Source organism: Barbus barbus (assembly GCF_936440315.1).
Source record: "Barbus barbus genome assembly, chromosome: 6".
NCBI lineage: Eukaryota > Metazoa > Chordata > Actinopteri > Cypriniformes > Cyprinidae > Barbus > Barbus barbus.
The window spans coordinates 40341449-40357511 of NC_136734.1; the positions used below are offsets into that span (position 1 = coordinate 40341449).

General features: G+C 37.7%; 2 protein-coding genes across 5 annotated transcripts in view; both read left to right on the plus strand.

Moving 5' to 3' along the window:
* Window positions 1–3650, plus strand: part of LOC306871285 (beta-adducin-like) — a 29591-nt gene extending 25941 nt beyond the window's left edge. For 2 of the 4 annotated variants that reach the window (XM_079419096.1, XM_079419097.1), the window contains 4 exons: window positions 151–253; window positions 1409–1477; window positions 2489–2522; window positions 2714–3649. In XM_079419096.1, the coding sequence (XP_079275222.1) occupies window positions 151–253; window positions 1409–1477; window positions 2489–2522; window position 2714 (207 nt within the window). In that variant the 3' untranslated portion in view covers window positions 2715–3649. Of the gene's footprint in view, window positions 1–150; window positions 254–1408; window positions 1478–2488; window positions 2523–2713 lie in introns of all 4 variants that reach the window. The other 2 variants (XM_079419094.1, XM_079419095.1) reach the window with 2 other exon arrangements.
* Window positions 3651–7657: 4007 nt separating this feature from the next.
* On the plus strand, window positions 7658–15665 carry snrnp27 (small nuclear ribonucleoprotein 27 (U4/U6.U5)). The gene is made up of 6 exons (XM_079420260.1): window positions 7658–7840; window positions 9459–9585; window positions 11475–11587; window positions 13205–13284; window positions 15009–15073; window positions 15380–15665. Exons 1-6 carry the CDS (start codon window positions 7804–7806, stop codon window positions 15432–15434), a joined length of 477 nt encoding a protein of 158 aa, XP_079276386.1. The 5' UTR covers window positions 7658–7803; the 3' UTR covers window positions 15435–15665.
* Window positions 15666–16063: the final 398 nt, after the last annotated feature.

Sequence of the window (16063 nt, forward strand, 5' to 3'; positions counted from 1 at the left end):
TGCCAAAAATCATTAGGATATTAAGATCATGTTCCATGAAGATATTTTGTAAACTTCCTACCATAAATATATCAAAACTTCATTTTTGATTAGTAATATGCATGGGTCACATTTGTGGGCATGCATTCATTCATTATGTTCTGCTTCTAGACTCCAGAGGCTGTGGAGCCTCCATCCGCTCCGAACCCCTTCAATGAACTGACGGATCAGGAGCTGGAGGAGTACCGCAAGGAGGTGCAGCGCAAGCAGGACGGTACGAGATGACAGAGTCTTAACAAGAGTAGATTAGACCCACATTATCTTCTTTGTAAGCCATTGATTTCTGTCCTAAGTATTGATGTTTTATTGATTCTCCCACTGGATTAAAGAAGAGAATTCAATAAACACCCCGTGACTTATACAGTACATATCCTTAGACAAATATTGATTGGATGTCACCTTGCTCAAAACTTAATTTCTGATTAGTAATATGCATTGCAATGCTAAGTACTTAATTTGAACAACTTTAAAGGAGATTTTCTCAATATTTAGATTTTTTTTTTCACTGCAAAAAATGCTTTTCTTACTTTTGCTTTTTTTTTCTTGTTTCCAGCCAAAATATCTAAACATTCTTAAATCAAGAAGGATTTTCTAGACAAGTAAAAATTATTGTCTTGTTTTCAGAAAAAAATTGTCAAAATTAAGTGAATTTTTGCTTGAAACAAGCTAAATAATCTGCCAATGTGGTAAGAAAAATAATCTTGTTTTCTGTTTGACAGATTTTACCAGATTTTCAAATAGTTGTATCTCAGTCAAATATGGTCCTATCATAACAAACCATACATCAATGGAAAGATCATTTATTCAGCTTTCATGAATGCATTAATCTCAATTTAAAGAAATTGACCCTTATTATGACTGGTTTTGTGCTCCTGGGTCACAATTGTGATTATTATTAGTGTTAAAAACCATGATACATTTTAATATCAGGGTTCATTGTTCATAAAAGTTCAAAAGAACAGCATTTATTAGAAAAATAATGTTTCCTTGTTGAATAAAATTCTTCATAAAAAAATAATAAAATCTTACTGACCCCAAACTTTTGAATGATACAGTATGTTTGAATAAAAACCGTGAAGCAAAATTGAACTAAAGGTTTTATATTAATGTTGAATTTAAATGACATGCAGGGACTCTTGTGAACACTAAGTGATGACTTAAATGGAAAAATGAACTTGTTACTGGAAAAGCTACAGCTAAGCTGCTGTCAGACTAAAAACTGTAATTCGTTTAGCAGTGTCGCTATGTTTAATACATTACTCCCCAGCACTGGCGATTACTCACTGTACACCTCCACCTCATCTCCCTCTATTTCTGTGTCCTCTCTTCTTCTTCTTCTTTTCCCAACCCTGATGTTGTTGTGTAAAAGGTGTGGAGGAGGTGGTCAATGACACGGGGGCGTCCCCGAACGCCTCCCCCAAAAAGACCCCACCGTCAGGTGAGACCCTCGGCTCACACCTGTGCATGTGAACTCTGCAGAAACACCTTCTATGGTCCCACATACACGCTGATCTGTGCGTCACATCATCATCTGATTGACAACCCCTGTTACTAAAGGGAACATAAAAAACAGTGATTGGGTTTTTTTTATAATCTGCTATCAGTAAATATACTGGCATTAAAGGAAGAGTTCACCCAAAAGTGACTGTTCTGTGATTTGCAGATATTGTAGCATTGCATCACTTGCTCTGTAGTGAATGGGTGCCGTCAGAATGAGAGTCCAAACAGCTGATAAATACATCACAATAATCCACACCACTCCAGTCCATCAGTTAACATCCTGAGCTGAAACAAATCCATCATTAAGGCATTTTTAACTCAAATCCGAGTCCATAATTCATAATAACGCTTCCTCCAGTGATAAAGTGTTCTGATCTGAATCAGGAGAGAAATCTGCACAGATCAATCACTGTTTACAAGCCAAAACAGAGACAACAGAGGATGGACTTTTTTTAATGGATGAAGCATTATTATAGATTATGGAATCATATTTTGGAAGAAAGTGATGGTTTACAGTTAAAACACCTGAATGTTTTGTTTCTTACAAACACACCTATTGTCACTTCAAAAGTCGATGGAGTGGAGTGGATTATTGTGATGTTTTTATCAGCTGTTTGGACTCATTCTGACGGCACCCATTCACTGCAGAGCAAGTGATGCAATGCTACATTATCTCCAAATCTGTTCCGATGAAGAAACTAATTGATTTGCGTCTTTGATGGCTTGAGGGTAAGCAAGTTTTACAGCAAATGTTTTGGTGAGCTATTTCTTTAACGGGGGACGATGTACAGTAACACGGGATGTCTGTATTAAAATCTGTGTGTTTTGATTTCAGTTTTCATGTTTTTGTTTCTATGTGTGACATTTTCAGCTCTGTACTGTGGCCTCCATCTGTCTTCACACCTTTGTGCTTCTCTGTCTGTCTCTGTCCCTGTATTATAATTTGTAGGACAGTCGTTTGGTACTGAGATCTTGTCTCACTAGTGAGTATATAGAAACTTAGACATTGCACACAACTTGAATGAGCATGTTGGCCAAAACTGAAATGTCATAGCAGCTGCTTCTGTTCCAACCCTGAGCATCCTGACCAATGCTTAACTGCCTTTTTCTTTTCTTTTGTTATTTGCACTGTGCTATTTCTTTTCCGTTTTCATTTAAATCGATTCACATACAGATGGGAAAACCACAGAAGCGGTGCAGAACGATAAAGGCGATGAAAAGAAACAGCAGGAGGAGCTAGAGAAACAAATGAAGGCTCTATCCACCACTGACACTTCGGAAACCACGCCCCCGGCCCCGCCCACTGCCCCGCCCAACAAACCCACAGGCAACACCCCCGAGGGCTCGCCTTCCAAATCTCCATCCAAGAAAAAAAAGAAGTTCAAGGCTCCCTGTTTTCTAAAGAAAAGCAAGAAACAAAAAGAGAAAGCAGAATCTTGAACTCTAACAGACACGTATCCTTCACTAGTACTTTCACACACAAACACACCTTCACATCCAGTCAGACTCACTGTGTGTCCATTCACTGACCTTTACATGCCATACGAGTTTTTCATTATGGTTGTGTGACTTGAAACACGTTTCAAATTTCAAATGTGACCCTTCCTTGCTTTAAAATGAATTGCACTTAGTACATGCATAGAAAAAAGAATGTGGCATTGAGTAAGCATTGATTCTTCATGTCTATCGATTCTGATTGTTGCTCATTATCATGTTTATAATTACATGTGTTTTTTTAACTACCATGAACATCTCCGTCTCACTTTGTTGTGAATAGCAGGGATAAACTAACTGAACATGCACCATTCACTGGAAATTGCGATGGCTTGCAAATAATACACGTCAAAAGGCCAAAATAAGCAAGATCATGCCTTGATGCTGCAAAGAAATCCAACTTTAAATGCACGACTTATGTTGTTATTATTTATTATCTTTTTTACGTATGTGTGCTGGAGACTTATTTGCATTTGTAATTATTTTAATGATCATTCACTGTTATTTAAATGCTTTTGTGTGTATGTTAGCTGGTTTATAAACTTGATTCCATGTCAATATTAGAATGTAAAATGCTAGGATTGGATGCACCATTCATTAAAAACCACATCCATGTAAAGCTGGTGTAGTCTGTGTCTTTGGGCTGGATTTAGTGACTGATAATAAAATATAACTGTTTTTTTTACAGATTTAGCCATGTTAACTTGAAAAACTTTGCTTTCTTCGAGTACAAATGTTGCAAGCATTTATTTGCTGTTAAAAGTATCTCAGAAACATTTAAATGGACGCTGATATGTAATAATTCATACCGATTTTATTTTGACCAGTGTTGCCAACTAATTTTCAGCAGAAGTTGCTAAAGGAAGGTTGATTTGTTGCTAAATGGCGTTGTGATGTCATTGCGTGATGACGTCATAATGTAATCATGACGCAACATTGTGTCACTACATCCAATCTCAAGATTAGATTAGATTAGATTCAACTTTATTGTCATTGCACATGTAAGGTACAGGGCAACGAAATGCAGTTAGCATCTAACCAGAAGTGCAATAAGCAGAGGTACAGGATATACAGTGCCTACAATATGTTACATATGTACAGAATATAATGATAAGGCAGTAGTACTATGGAGAATTTACAATTTTTTTAAATACTATCAGTATGATATACAGATGGGTGATGAACATACTATACAGATGGATTGTGCAGTAAATGTATACACTATGAGCAAAAACTATGAAGATGCTGAGGTCTGTTGGTCAGAAAGTCTATAATCCAGCTGCAGAGGGAGGTGTTAACACCCAAGCCACCAAGTTTAGTGATCAGCTTGGAGGGAATGACGGTGTTGAATGCTGAACTGAAAACAACATCCGTGCATATGTGTTGTTGTTATCCAGGTGTGTGAGTACCGAGTGCAGTACTGTGCATACTGCATCCTCAGTGCTCCTATTGCTACGGTAGGCAAATTGGTGTGGGTCCAGTGTGGGTGGGAGGCAGTTCTTGAGGTGTGCCAGGACCAGTCGCTCAAAGCACTTCATAACAATGGGTGTGAGTGCTACGGGGCGGTAGTCATTCAGGCACGTTGGGGAGGAGTGTTTCGGCACTGGCACAATGGATGTGGACTTAAAGCATGTTTGCACAGTTGCTTGGGTGAAGGACAGGTTGAAAATGTCTGTGAAGACCCCTGCGAGCTGCTCTGCACATATCCTGAGCACACGTCCAGGAATGCCGTCGGGGCCAGCAGCCTTGCATGCATTGATCATTATTATTATCATCATTGATGCATTGAATTATTGAATATTACACATTTTATTATTATTATTAGCTAGTAAACTAGTAAATCTAAACATTCTGAGCAGTGTACTGGTAGTGAGTTAGTATGCTGCAATCTAAAAGTCTGTAATAAATAGGACACAGTAAAGGAAGGTGTTTTCCCTCTAATTTAAATTTTCGGGTTACAGCGGATAATGTCCTGGAAAATTACTAACATTGCCATTTTTCTAGATATTTCTTTACTGATCAACAATCACAGGTACAGCAAGCTATATCATAAACGAACAATCATTCAGTTGTTATTATTAGTAGTAGTATTAAATTGAACAATTGCAAATAGCAGCTAACTTAATTCATGTGATATGTGTACTGCTGGTCATCTTTGGGTTTCTCTTTTTCTGTAGTTTAGATGAGAAAAAAATGTGTCCCTTTTATTGAGTCACTTGTCAAAAGTTGCTAAAAGTTGGCAATTTTGTTTATTATTTATTTATTTTAAATAGCTAAATTTGTTGCTAGGTGCTTTTGGAAGAAAGGTTGCCAGGGTAGTATGAAAATAGCTAAATCTAGCCACAAAAAGGCTAAGTTGGCAACATTTATCTGTATTAAGCTTCGTAAACACGCTAACCGAGCAAGCTACAGAAACAATAACGATAAGGACATTCTCCAATCAGAAACCGTGGGTGGACAGAACAATCCGTGCCGCGGTTAACACACGCACCGCCGCTTACAATGAGGCTCTTCTGTCTGGGAATACGAACGAGTACAAAGCATCGTGCTATGCTCTCCGACGCGCAGTAAGAGCCGCCAAACACAGATACAGAGAGAGAATTGAGTCTCATTTCCAGCTCAACGACTCTCGACGGATGTGGCAGGGACTGAGGACCATCTGTGACTTCGGAAACAAATCCTCCGCGGAGGTGAGAGCAGATCCGTTGCTGGCCGACGAGTTAAACATCTTCTACGGCCGCTTCGATGGCAACGGCGGTGGCGCGTTTCTGCCGACCAGCGCGTCTGGAAGCAGCAGGCAGAGCAGCGATGATCCTGTAATCACCGTGTCGGAGGATGAGGTTCGGAGGGCGCTAAAGAGAGTGAACGTCAGGAAAGCAGCCGGACCTGATGGGATAACCGGCCGTGTTCTGAGGTCCTGCGCCGATCAGCTCGCTGGTTTGTTCACTTCTATCTTTAATGAGTCCCTTGCTACCGCCGTGGTTCCCACCTCATTCAAAAAATCCATCATTATCCCTGTGCCAAAGAACAATAAACCCTCTTGCCTGAATGACTATCGCCCAGTTGCCCTCACATCTATAGTCATGAAGGTTTTTGAGAGACTTGTAAAGAGCCACATTTGCTCCTCCATCCCTGATACTCTGGACCCTCTTCAGTTTGCCTATCGCCCAAACAGATCCACGGACGATGCCATTTCTCACGTTCTCCACTCTTCCCTCACACACTTGGATAGCAACAATGGAAATTATGTAAGGCTGCTATTCATTGACTATAGCTCAGCTTTCAACACTATAGTCCCCATCAAACTGGCATCTAAACTCACAGACCTCGGCCTAAACTCCTCACTCTGTGACTGGATTCAAGACTTCCTCACCGGCAGACCTCAAGTGGTGAAAGTTGGCCAGTTCACCTCAAACTCCATCACTCTGAACATAGGAGCCCCACAGGGCTGTGTCCTGAGTCCCCTGCTCTACTCTCTCTACACGCATGACTGCGTGTCCTCTCACAGCTCCACATCCATTGTTAAATTCGCTGATGATACTGTGGTTCTGGGCCTCATCTCCAACAACGATGAGACCGCATACTTGGATGAGGTAGAGAGACTCACATCATGGTGCCAGGACAACTGTCTCTCTCTGAATGTGAGCAAAACTAAAGAGCTGATCATGGACTTTAGGAAGAGACAGCAGCAGCCCTACTCTCCTCTCAGGATCAGTGGGACCCCTGTGGAGAGGGTGAGTAGCTTCAAGTACCTCGGTGTAAACATCTCCGAGAACCTGACTTGGACTACACACATCCAAACTCAGGTAAAGAAAGCCAGGCAAAGACTGTACCATCTGCGACAGCTGAGGAAATTCAGGGTCTCACCAGCAATCCTGAAAACTTTCTATTCAGGGACCATAGAAAGTGTATTGACTCAGTGCATCTCAGTGTGGTATGGAAACAGCTCCAATCAGGACTGCAAAGCACTACAGAGAGTTGTGCGCTTAGCTGAGCGCATCTCAGGGTCTGCTCTCCCCTCTCTGCAGGACATCTACCTCAAACGCTGCAAAAATAGAGCTGTCAAAATAATCAAGGACTCAAATCACCCTGGTAACCAGCTATTCACTTTGCTTCCTTCTGGTAAGCGCTTCCGTAGCCTGATGACAAAAACTGAGAGACTTAGGAGGAGCTTCTTCCCCCAGGCCATCAGGCTCCTAAACTCTAACTCTGTGTCATAACATCACTTGACTCCATGTAAATATCACCATATCAATAAGCTATTCATCATTTTTCTCTACCTCATATTGCTGCTATTATATACCCTGTACAACTTTTTTGCACATTATTTTGCACATTCCTCTTAGTACTATTTAAGTCAACAACATACTGACCTGCACATTTATATTTATATTTTTTATCTATCTTTTTATTTTATTCTTTTTATTTTATTTTATTTTTTTCTACTTTTCTTCTCTTAATATTTGTATACTTTATAATTGCACTGTCCTTGGAGCGGACCTGACCTACATTTCACTGCTGGTTATACTCTGTATAATTGTGTATGTGACGAATAAAACTCTTGAATCTTGAATCTATTGAGTGACCGGATGTGATGTTGGTGTTTGGTGGGGTAGGAACCTTTAGTCGCGGAACGCTTGATGTCTTTGTTCTTCCGGATTGCTTTTTATGGCGCACAGTTAATGGCGAGCAGCACACGTCTGAGTCTGGAAATATCTATTTAAGTAGCAGTTTCTGAGAGAAAAGCGTCTCCTTCATTGTGATCCAGTCATGGTGAGAAGCAGGAGCCGATCACCGCCACGACGAGGTTATTATAATTCTATGGATATTAGCTGTTGTTAGCATCGCAGCTGACGCACATTCATCAGAAATAACTTCATAACTCTATTATCTCTTCACACGCTTTCTGAGAGTCACATGTGTTACAGAGTGATACAGATACATATTTAATTGTTTCAAACTGTTGTAACATTACCGATATTTATTTATTTATCACAGATTCAGGTCCTAACATGCTGTTATTGTCATGTCAAACATTATTGATCTCACTAAAATCAATAGATTATAGCGTTAGAATTGTTTAAAAATGGAGAACAAAAAAAATAAAATGATCACACTGAAATTAATACATTTATAGCATTAAAACTTTAACTGAAAAATCTGTTGTCTAATACGTTGTTGATCACATTGAACTCAAATTATAACTTTAAAAGTTGAAGCAAAAAGTAAATCTCAAATGCATTACTAAACCAGTGGATCATAAGATTCAAATTATTTTTAATTCTCCGCTCCAGAAGTTGTGTTTTATGCTGTCTCGGACACTCAGTTGTTTTGCACTAAATTTACCTTCAAATGATTGATTGATGGAGTCGGTGTGGAAGAACTGGACTGTTCTGCAGAAACTCATCTCCAAACACCAATGACTTATACAGACACTATAAGAACAAAAGTGTTGGCACCCCCTTCTTTAGAACAGAGAAAGGCACTAACACGACTGTGGCAACAAAGATGGAAACATAATTCATTTAAAAACTGTATTTCCATCTCTGTTGCAACAGTTTTGGACGTGTCTAAAATAACCATACTCTTATGTACAAGTCGTTGGTGTTTGGTGATGAGTTTTTGGCTCAAGGTCTGCATATAAAGTCACACCAGAGGTGTTCAGCTGGGATCAGGACTTGGCTTTCTGCAGACCAGTCAAGCTCTTCCACACTGACTCAATCAATCATGTCTTTCTGAACCGTGTCTTATACACAGAGACACTGTCATGTTAGAATAGAAAAGGGTTCTGTCCAAACTGTTGCTATATAACATTAGAAGCAAACAATTCCCTAGAATATCATTATATGCCTAAACATTAAGATTTATACTCATAGAAATGACTAAAGTAGTCAAACATGTTCATTAGAAGGGGTGCCAACACTTTTGGCAATATAGTGTGTGTGACCCTGGAGCACAAAAGCAGTCATGAGTAACACAGGTATATTTGTAGCAATAGCCAACAATACATTGTATGGATCAAAATTATACATTTCTCTTTTATGCCAAAAATCATTAGGATATTAAGATCATGTTCCATCAAGATATTTTGTACATTTCCTACCGTAAATATATCAAAACTTCATTTCTGATTAGTAATATGCATTGCTAAGAACTTAATTTGAACAACTTTAAAGGAGATTTTCTCAATATTTAGATTTTTTTGCTCCCTCAGATTCCAGATTTTCTAATAGTTGTATCTCAGACAAATATTGTCCGATCATAACAAACCATACATCAATGGAGAGATTGTTTATTCAGCTTCAGATGATGCATGCATCTCAATTTCGAAAAATTGACCCTTATGACTGGTTTTGTGGTCCAGGGTCACATTGATTTAGTTCCAAGCCTTTGTTGTAATAATGACTTGTGGTTTGTGGTTGCAGAGAGGCGGCGCTCGCGCTCAACCTCGCGAGATCGTGAGAGGAGGCGCAGGGAGCGCGAGAGATCCCGGTCCCGCGACAGAGACCGGCGAAGATCCCGCTCGCGCTCGCCTCACAGACGCAGATCCAGGTGAGTTAATCAACTAATCGTGGATAATTTCACTGATTAATCAGTAGACTTTGATTATTCAGCTTTTGCAATTAGTTAAAATATTGAGTTATACATATTCTATCAAATAAAGGTAATCACTTCAGCTTTTGAAAATCATATGTAATTACAATTATTATGCAATTAATTTATACAAATAAATATGTTTGGCACAAAATTAGATGATAGATAGAGAAAGGTGTGGTCCAGGGTCACATATGAAAAATCATTCTGCCTAACATCTCTTTTTATAAGTCATATAGATAAACAAAATAAAGGTAAGTGATAAAACATTTTATTTTTGGAACTATTTTATTCTCACAACATTAATCTCTCGTAAAATGCCTTAAATTAATACATTCAATACATTAAAATGACCTTAACTTAATACGTTTTTTTTTGAAACAGTACATTTGAAATATGAGATATATATAGTTATGATAATCAAAACAGCCTTGAGCTCGATCAAGCTTCAATCTCTGCAAACCAAGCTATCATTTTAATGAAATAATATTTTATCCCACTAATAAACAGATTTTATCATTAGCTAGCTCCTGACCGGAGAACTGCTCTGACAGAAAATCAAGCTGTAATTCTAACTGAAAGCAACACTGACTCTGGTTTTTCATGTTTAATGCTGTAAAGCTGCTTGATTTAAGGCTATCTGCTGCATAAAGTACTGTATGACTAAACGTAACGTGACTGGACTTTACTGGAGAGCCGAGCAAACATCCACTTCACTGTAATCCGATGCTTTCTCAACTGCTGCTTTCTCACCGCTGTCAGTTTTTGTTTGTTGCTATTGAGAGGAAAGCGCGCACCATATTTACATATTCATATTCATCACACATTAAAAAAAAAAAAGTTTTTTTTTTTTTTTTTTTTTTGTCGATAATGTTGACTAATCGTTTCAGCCCTAATAACAAGCCTGTGGATCTGGTTAGATAATAGGGGTGTTGAAATTAAAGTTTGCATCGCGATGTGGACGATTCTGCATCGATGCAGTAATAGACCATAATCAATTATAGCCTACTGACACACCAGTATTAAAAAAATGCACCCACTATTTGGGCACATTATGGCAAAACCAAGCTTAGTGTGTGCGCTAGAGACGGTCGCGATGGCTTCATTGCACAGAATATGCGCTGTGCTTGAAAGACTTTGCTTCCGCTCGCCGTTATTTCAGTGTTTTACTATAGATATGCTTTCATTTCTGCTGTTTGGAATGCAGTACATATTAGATGCACATACTGACAGACTTTCACGTGCGCTCAGTAGTTAGTGTTTGTTATCCTGAAGCTAGATCGCGGCTGCGGTTAAATGCACTTGCATCTCTGAATACTTCTATGATATGAATTGATGTAAACACAGTCAGTTATGTTTTCAGAACAGGACAAACATCTGATATGTGGAAACGGATCTGTGCATTAGTGTGAATGCAGCCTATTAAAGCTGCCACTATCTGTGATCTCATCAGTAATAATCAAACAGCAGTTATACTGAGAGGAAAAGAAAAACCCATAACTGTTTGTCTGTAAACGTTCGGATTCTTAAATCACACTCAGATACTGAAAGCACCTTTTTCCCCTTTATTACTTTATATTTGCCTGTATGTTTTGAAGCATACAGGTTTATATTTATTTGGTTAAATTCTTAACAATTGTGTTGAAGTAGCCTGATTTGTATAATTTAATAAATACACGAAATAAATTTGATTTAATCGTGATGCATCGTGATATCGAATTGTTGACATGATAATGTAATCTAATTGTGTCTTGAAACCAGTGACGAGTCACACCCCTGTTAGATGAGACGTGGATGTTTAGTTTGATGACCCTTCCTCCAGCTGTGTGCTTGTTTTGTTCATGCAGGTCTCCACGCCGGCATCGCTCCTCCTCGCTGTCTCCAGTGCGGCAGAAAGACAGACGGGATGATGACCGGAAGGAAGCTAAGGACAAACCAGCAAAGGTCCATCAGATATCAGGTGGAGATCCTGTCACTGTATTTTTCCCTGCAGTATTAGACTGTTTTTTCGGTTGTTACATGCAGATGTTTTTGGTCCAATAATTAAAACCTCTGGTTTTTTTCTGAATTTAGCAGTAGGAAATTACTAGTCATCCAGTTTGTCAACTATGCATTCCGTTAGTTTTGTGAAATGATATTTCATTGGGCCGTGAAGAAATATAGAGTGAACGGTGAAAGTTAACACCATGTGTCCTGATGATATCTCCTAAGAGTAACATGTAAAGCATGAAAAGCAGCGGTCCTAATACTGAGCCTTGTGGTACTCCATACTGCACTTGTGAACAATGATACTTTTTCATTCACTGCTACAGAGTGTTGCAGTGATGACTTTTTTATAGACCAAACAGGAGGTTAGTCTTCCTTTTGCTTTTGGATTACACATTTTGTATGTCTCGATGAACCTTTTTATGAATTTTCAAAGCCTAATGGCTTAAAAAAATAAAGCTAAATGTAGGCTATAAACGAACTACACCGTGCTGGCATATCACCATCATGATTTACAAAAGAGACACGGTGGAAAATGATCAATTAGAAGGCTTGAGCAGTTATCTTTGCAGCTGATCTTATTGCATATGCATTTGTTGGAGTTTCTGTTTTAGGTGCAACATTGAGAGCAGAGTATTTAAGTAAATCATGCACAGTGATTTACTACGGTTTGCTCTATAGTCTGTTTACTGGTTATTGCGTCATTATTTAATGTGTACCTGTGTTGTCAGTGGAGTTTGTGTTAGCCGCAGGTGATGAACATCGGTTCTGCTTGTTTGCGCTGCTCTAAGCAGATTGCATTGGTCCTTATGGAAATCATCCGGCTGTGTCTGTGACTTTAATTTGCTCGTTGTCAGTAGATCACAACTTTCCACTCCCATCGGCACTTTTGTGGGTTTGCGCTCACTCTAATTTGCCCTGTTTAATAAATTTGTCCCAAAGGCTGTCAAATTGCATGAGTTTTTCCTGTTCGGCATGATAATGTAAACAGACTTCAGGTTAATATTTCACAATATCGCTCTTTTCTTCACACATTTTTTTGTAATCCAAAGCCCAGAAACGAGTTTTATTTTTTTATTTTTTTTATTATTAAACTAAAATAATTTTCTGTTTTGAATAGTGCTGTCAAATATATGCTGGATGTGTGTCTTTATATATACATAATACATGTACACACACATTATGTAAACACAAACTTATGTTGGATGTGATTAATTGTTTGACACCACTAGTTATATTATATGGAAAACATGATGTATTTTATCTTTGAAGATTCACAGATGAATAAAACCGCATTTAGTTGGCATTAAAGATATTTATAAGGTTATAAAATTTTTAATGTCCCTTTGATCAATTTAATGTGTCTTTAATGAGTAATAGTGTTAATTTCTTTAAAAAACAAAATGTGACCCCAAACGTTTGAATGGTAGACTGCATTAGAGCTGATCTTGATCTTCAGCCTTCACCTCTGTCAGAAGTCCTCCTCAGAAGTGTCAAACCACAAAATGAAATGGGACGTGAATGCTTTAGGTTCTTGAGAACAGACTCTGAATGTGATCATGTGACACGTTTGATTTGATGTGCTTTTCAGCTGAGGACATGCAGGGAAAGACTGAGGAGGAAATAGAGATGATGAAACTGATGGGCTTTGGATCGTTTGACAGCACAAAGGTGAGATGATGACTGACTTTACTGCTAAACCAAAACAGTAAAAAATGTGATTTATTACTCATTCCTAGTTGCTCATTTTAAAAGTCAGATTATGATGTTACTTTTTACTTCCTGGCAGCAGTAATTAGTTACACTACTAGTTACATAATGTTTCCTTCACACCCCACAGAAGTTGCACATCTTCCCCAAAAAATTCTTCTGAAATGTTGCTATATTTCTGCCTCATCATTTGACCAAAATCCACACTGGATCTCAGTGATTGATTGTGACTTAAGTGTTGTATTAGTCTCATTAATTGTCATGTGTAGCTTGAAGTTATTGTAGCTATAATTTCTGTTACCCATAATTTACCCATATACGATTATAGTTCATGATGAATTTTATCAAAATAAATGGCATAAGTTCGTCAGAAAATGTTTTGTTTTCCAAAAAGATTTTTAATTATAGTAATACAATTTATATCAGGATCAGAGGAATGAGGGCAAGTATATTAATACCAGAGTAAAGTAATGCCATAACTTACACATCGGTGTTCAAATCATCTTTTCTTCTCACAAAATCAATGTAACGGCAATATTACTATCCGCTGAATGAATGTGCCTGTGAGAATCATAAAAATGATGAAAATAAATCATTGGTGTGTTGAACTTGAAATCAGTAGGGCTTGAGGCATCAAAAGTAACTAGCTGTTTTATGGATGGTAACTGCAATATTACTGAAGTCTTATTAGTAATTTGTTACACTACTAGTTACCAGTGTTGGGGAAAGTTACTTTTAAAAGTAATGCATTACAATATTGCGTTACTCCCTTAAAAAAAAGTAACTAATTACGTTACTTAGCTACTTTTTATGGAAAGTAATGTTACGTTACTTTTGCATTTTTTTTAAATATGAGCAGGGCTTGATTTGTTTTTAATATAATTTCTGTTTATAGCAAATGTAAAAGCCCTTTCACACCAAAAAGTGTAGTTCAACACTCTTCAGCACAAACTTTTTTTTATATAAAGTAATTTTTGCTGCTTAGTATGATTGAACTGGATCATCAAAGGTCAGCAGCAAACACATTGGTTAATAATAATGGGATTAGATATATTTGTGTTTAATATATTTATTGCAGGTTTGCGTCATATTCTGTTTTTTCACATTTAGTCTAGAACTACAGTAACAGCATGTTCACAGCTCACACAACACCTCTGCGCTTCTGATTTCTCCAGCATCCCCTGACAGGAGACTTGTCAGTCAATCAATGGGAAAAAAATAACTGGTGTTACTATTTTTTGAAAAAGTGACTGATATTTTCTTGTAAATTTAAAAAGTAATGTTACTTTACTAGTTACTTGAAAAAACTTGTTACTTGTAATGCATTACCCCCAACACTGCTAGTTACTGCACAAACCTGCTCATCCTTCTAGAATGACCAAATGAGAAGTAGATGTACTTTACAGTTTTTGCAATATGTATAGTATCTTATTTTTTGGTACTTGATGAATAGTAGCAGTGTATTATTGTCAAACTGTTTGCATCTTTCATTAAGTGGCAAAGCTGATGCTCTAAATAACCACAAGATGGCACAGCTAGGCCGAGTGTGCACGAAAGATAAAATAAATTACAATTTAAGTTGAAGATTAAATATTGTAATATTCTTCCCTCTTTGTTTTCTAATGTTTATGTATATTGAGCACAATGTGTGGTGTAAGACTGGTGGTGTTTTTATGATTCAACAGGGCAAGAAGAAGGAGGGATCTAATGCTGCGTTTGCTATTAACGTGTCACAAAAGAGAAAATACAGGTGTGTGTGCTTACAATATACCAATTTATTATTATTTTCTGAAAAACTCTAGATCTTCAGCTTGACATTAGTTCTGTGATTTGCAGTCCTTGGCTTTATTTTGTTATCGAATCCTGTTTTAAATGTACAAACGTCATGTTATGAGAGAAGTAACTTGAAGTTAATATCCCAGCAACAGTTCTGTGTTTGGCCAATCACCTCTGCAGGTGCTGCATGGCTAAATGACGAGCGCTCTCATTGGTGGGCGGTGATGTAATGTTTTGGTGCAGGAAGGAGATCAATGATGTAATCATATTTCTCTTGCAGGCAATACATGAACAGGAAAGGTGGCTTCAACAGACCTTTGGATTTCATAGCTTGATGGAGTCGTCAGGAAGCATGTTTGACGTCTTTGTGATGAAACCTATATTCCCTTTTCTTCCCCGAGTTTATGTAAATATGTGTTTCAGCAGTTTTTCCATGTGTTTTGTGTTTCAGTCAATGGCTGTTATGTACAGGTGCAGCTTCTAGTCGCTCATTTTAGAAGGATTTGATATTGTAGATTGTGTTTGAAAACTTTGAAAGTGCTAAATAAATGGGAACTCTTGATGAATGTTTGTTTTCGTCAATTAGTGTGTTGTTGTGCAGTTTTAGCATCATTCAACTGTTACATCTTTTATCATTTTTGTTTTTTGGAACAAAGTTTTTTTTTTTGTTTTTTTTTTACATCAGAAATGAGAAAACCAACAAAACAGTTCAATAGGTGGGTATACATTCTGCTGTTTAGTGTGTGCATGCATGCACACACACACGTTAATGTACACACACACAGTGCATATAGTCAATGATTATTTACATTACAGTATTCAGTCCATTTCTTCCAGTATTTTAGAAATAAGTCTGTCATATATCTTTTAATGGTGTTTAATTTGTCTAAAATATCCAGAAAAATAAACACAAGGTGGGAGTTAGACAATAATTCCACTATTATCTGTTTAAAACGCACAAATC

Excerpts from the sequence above, each read along its gene's own strand:
- snrnp27 (XM_079420260.1), top strand. The coding sequence starts at position 7,804 with ATGGTGAGAAGCAGGAGCCGATCACCGCCACGACGAG. Across the intron at positions 7,841-9,458 it reads CCGATCACCGCCACGACGAG|AGAGGCGGCGCTCGCGCTCA; the intron begins GTTATTATAATT and ends TTGTGGTTGCAG. Across the intron at positions 15,074-15,379 it reads TCACAAAAGAGAAAATACAG|GCAATACATGAACAGGAAAG; the intron begins GTGTGTGTGCTT and ends TTTCTCTTGCAG.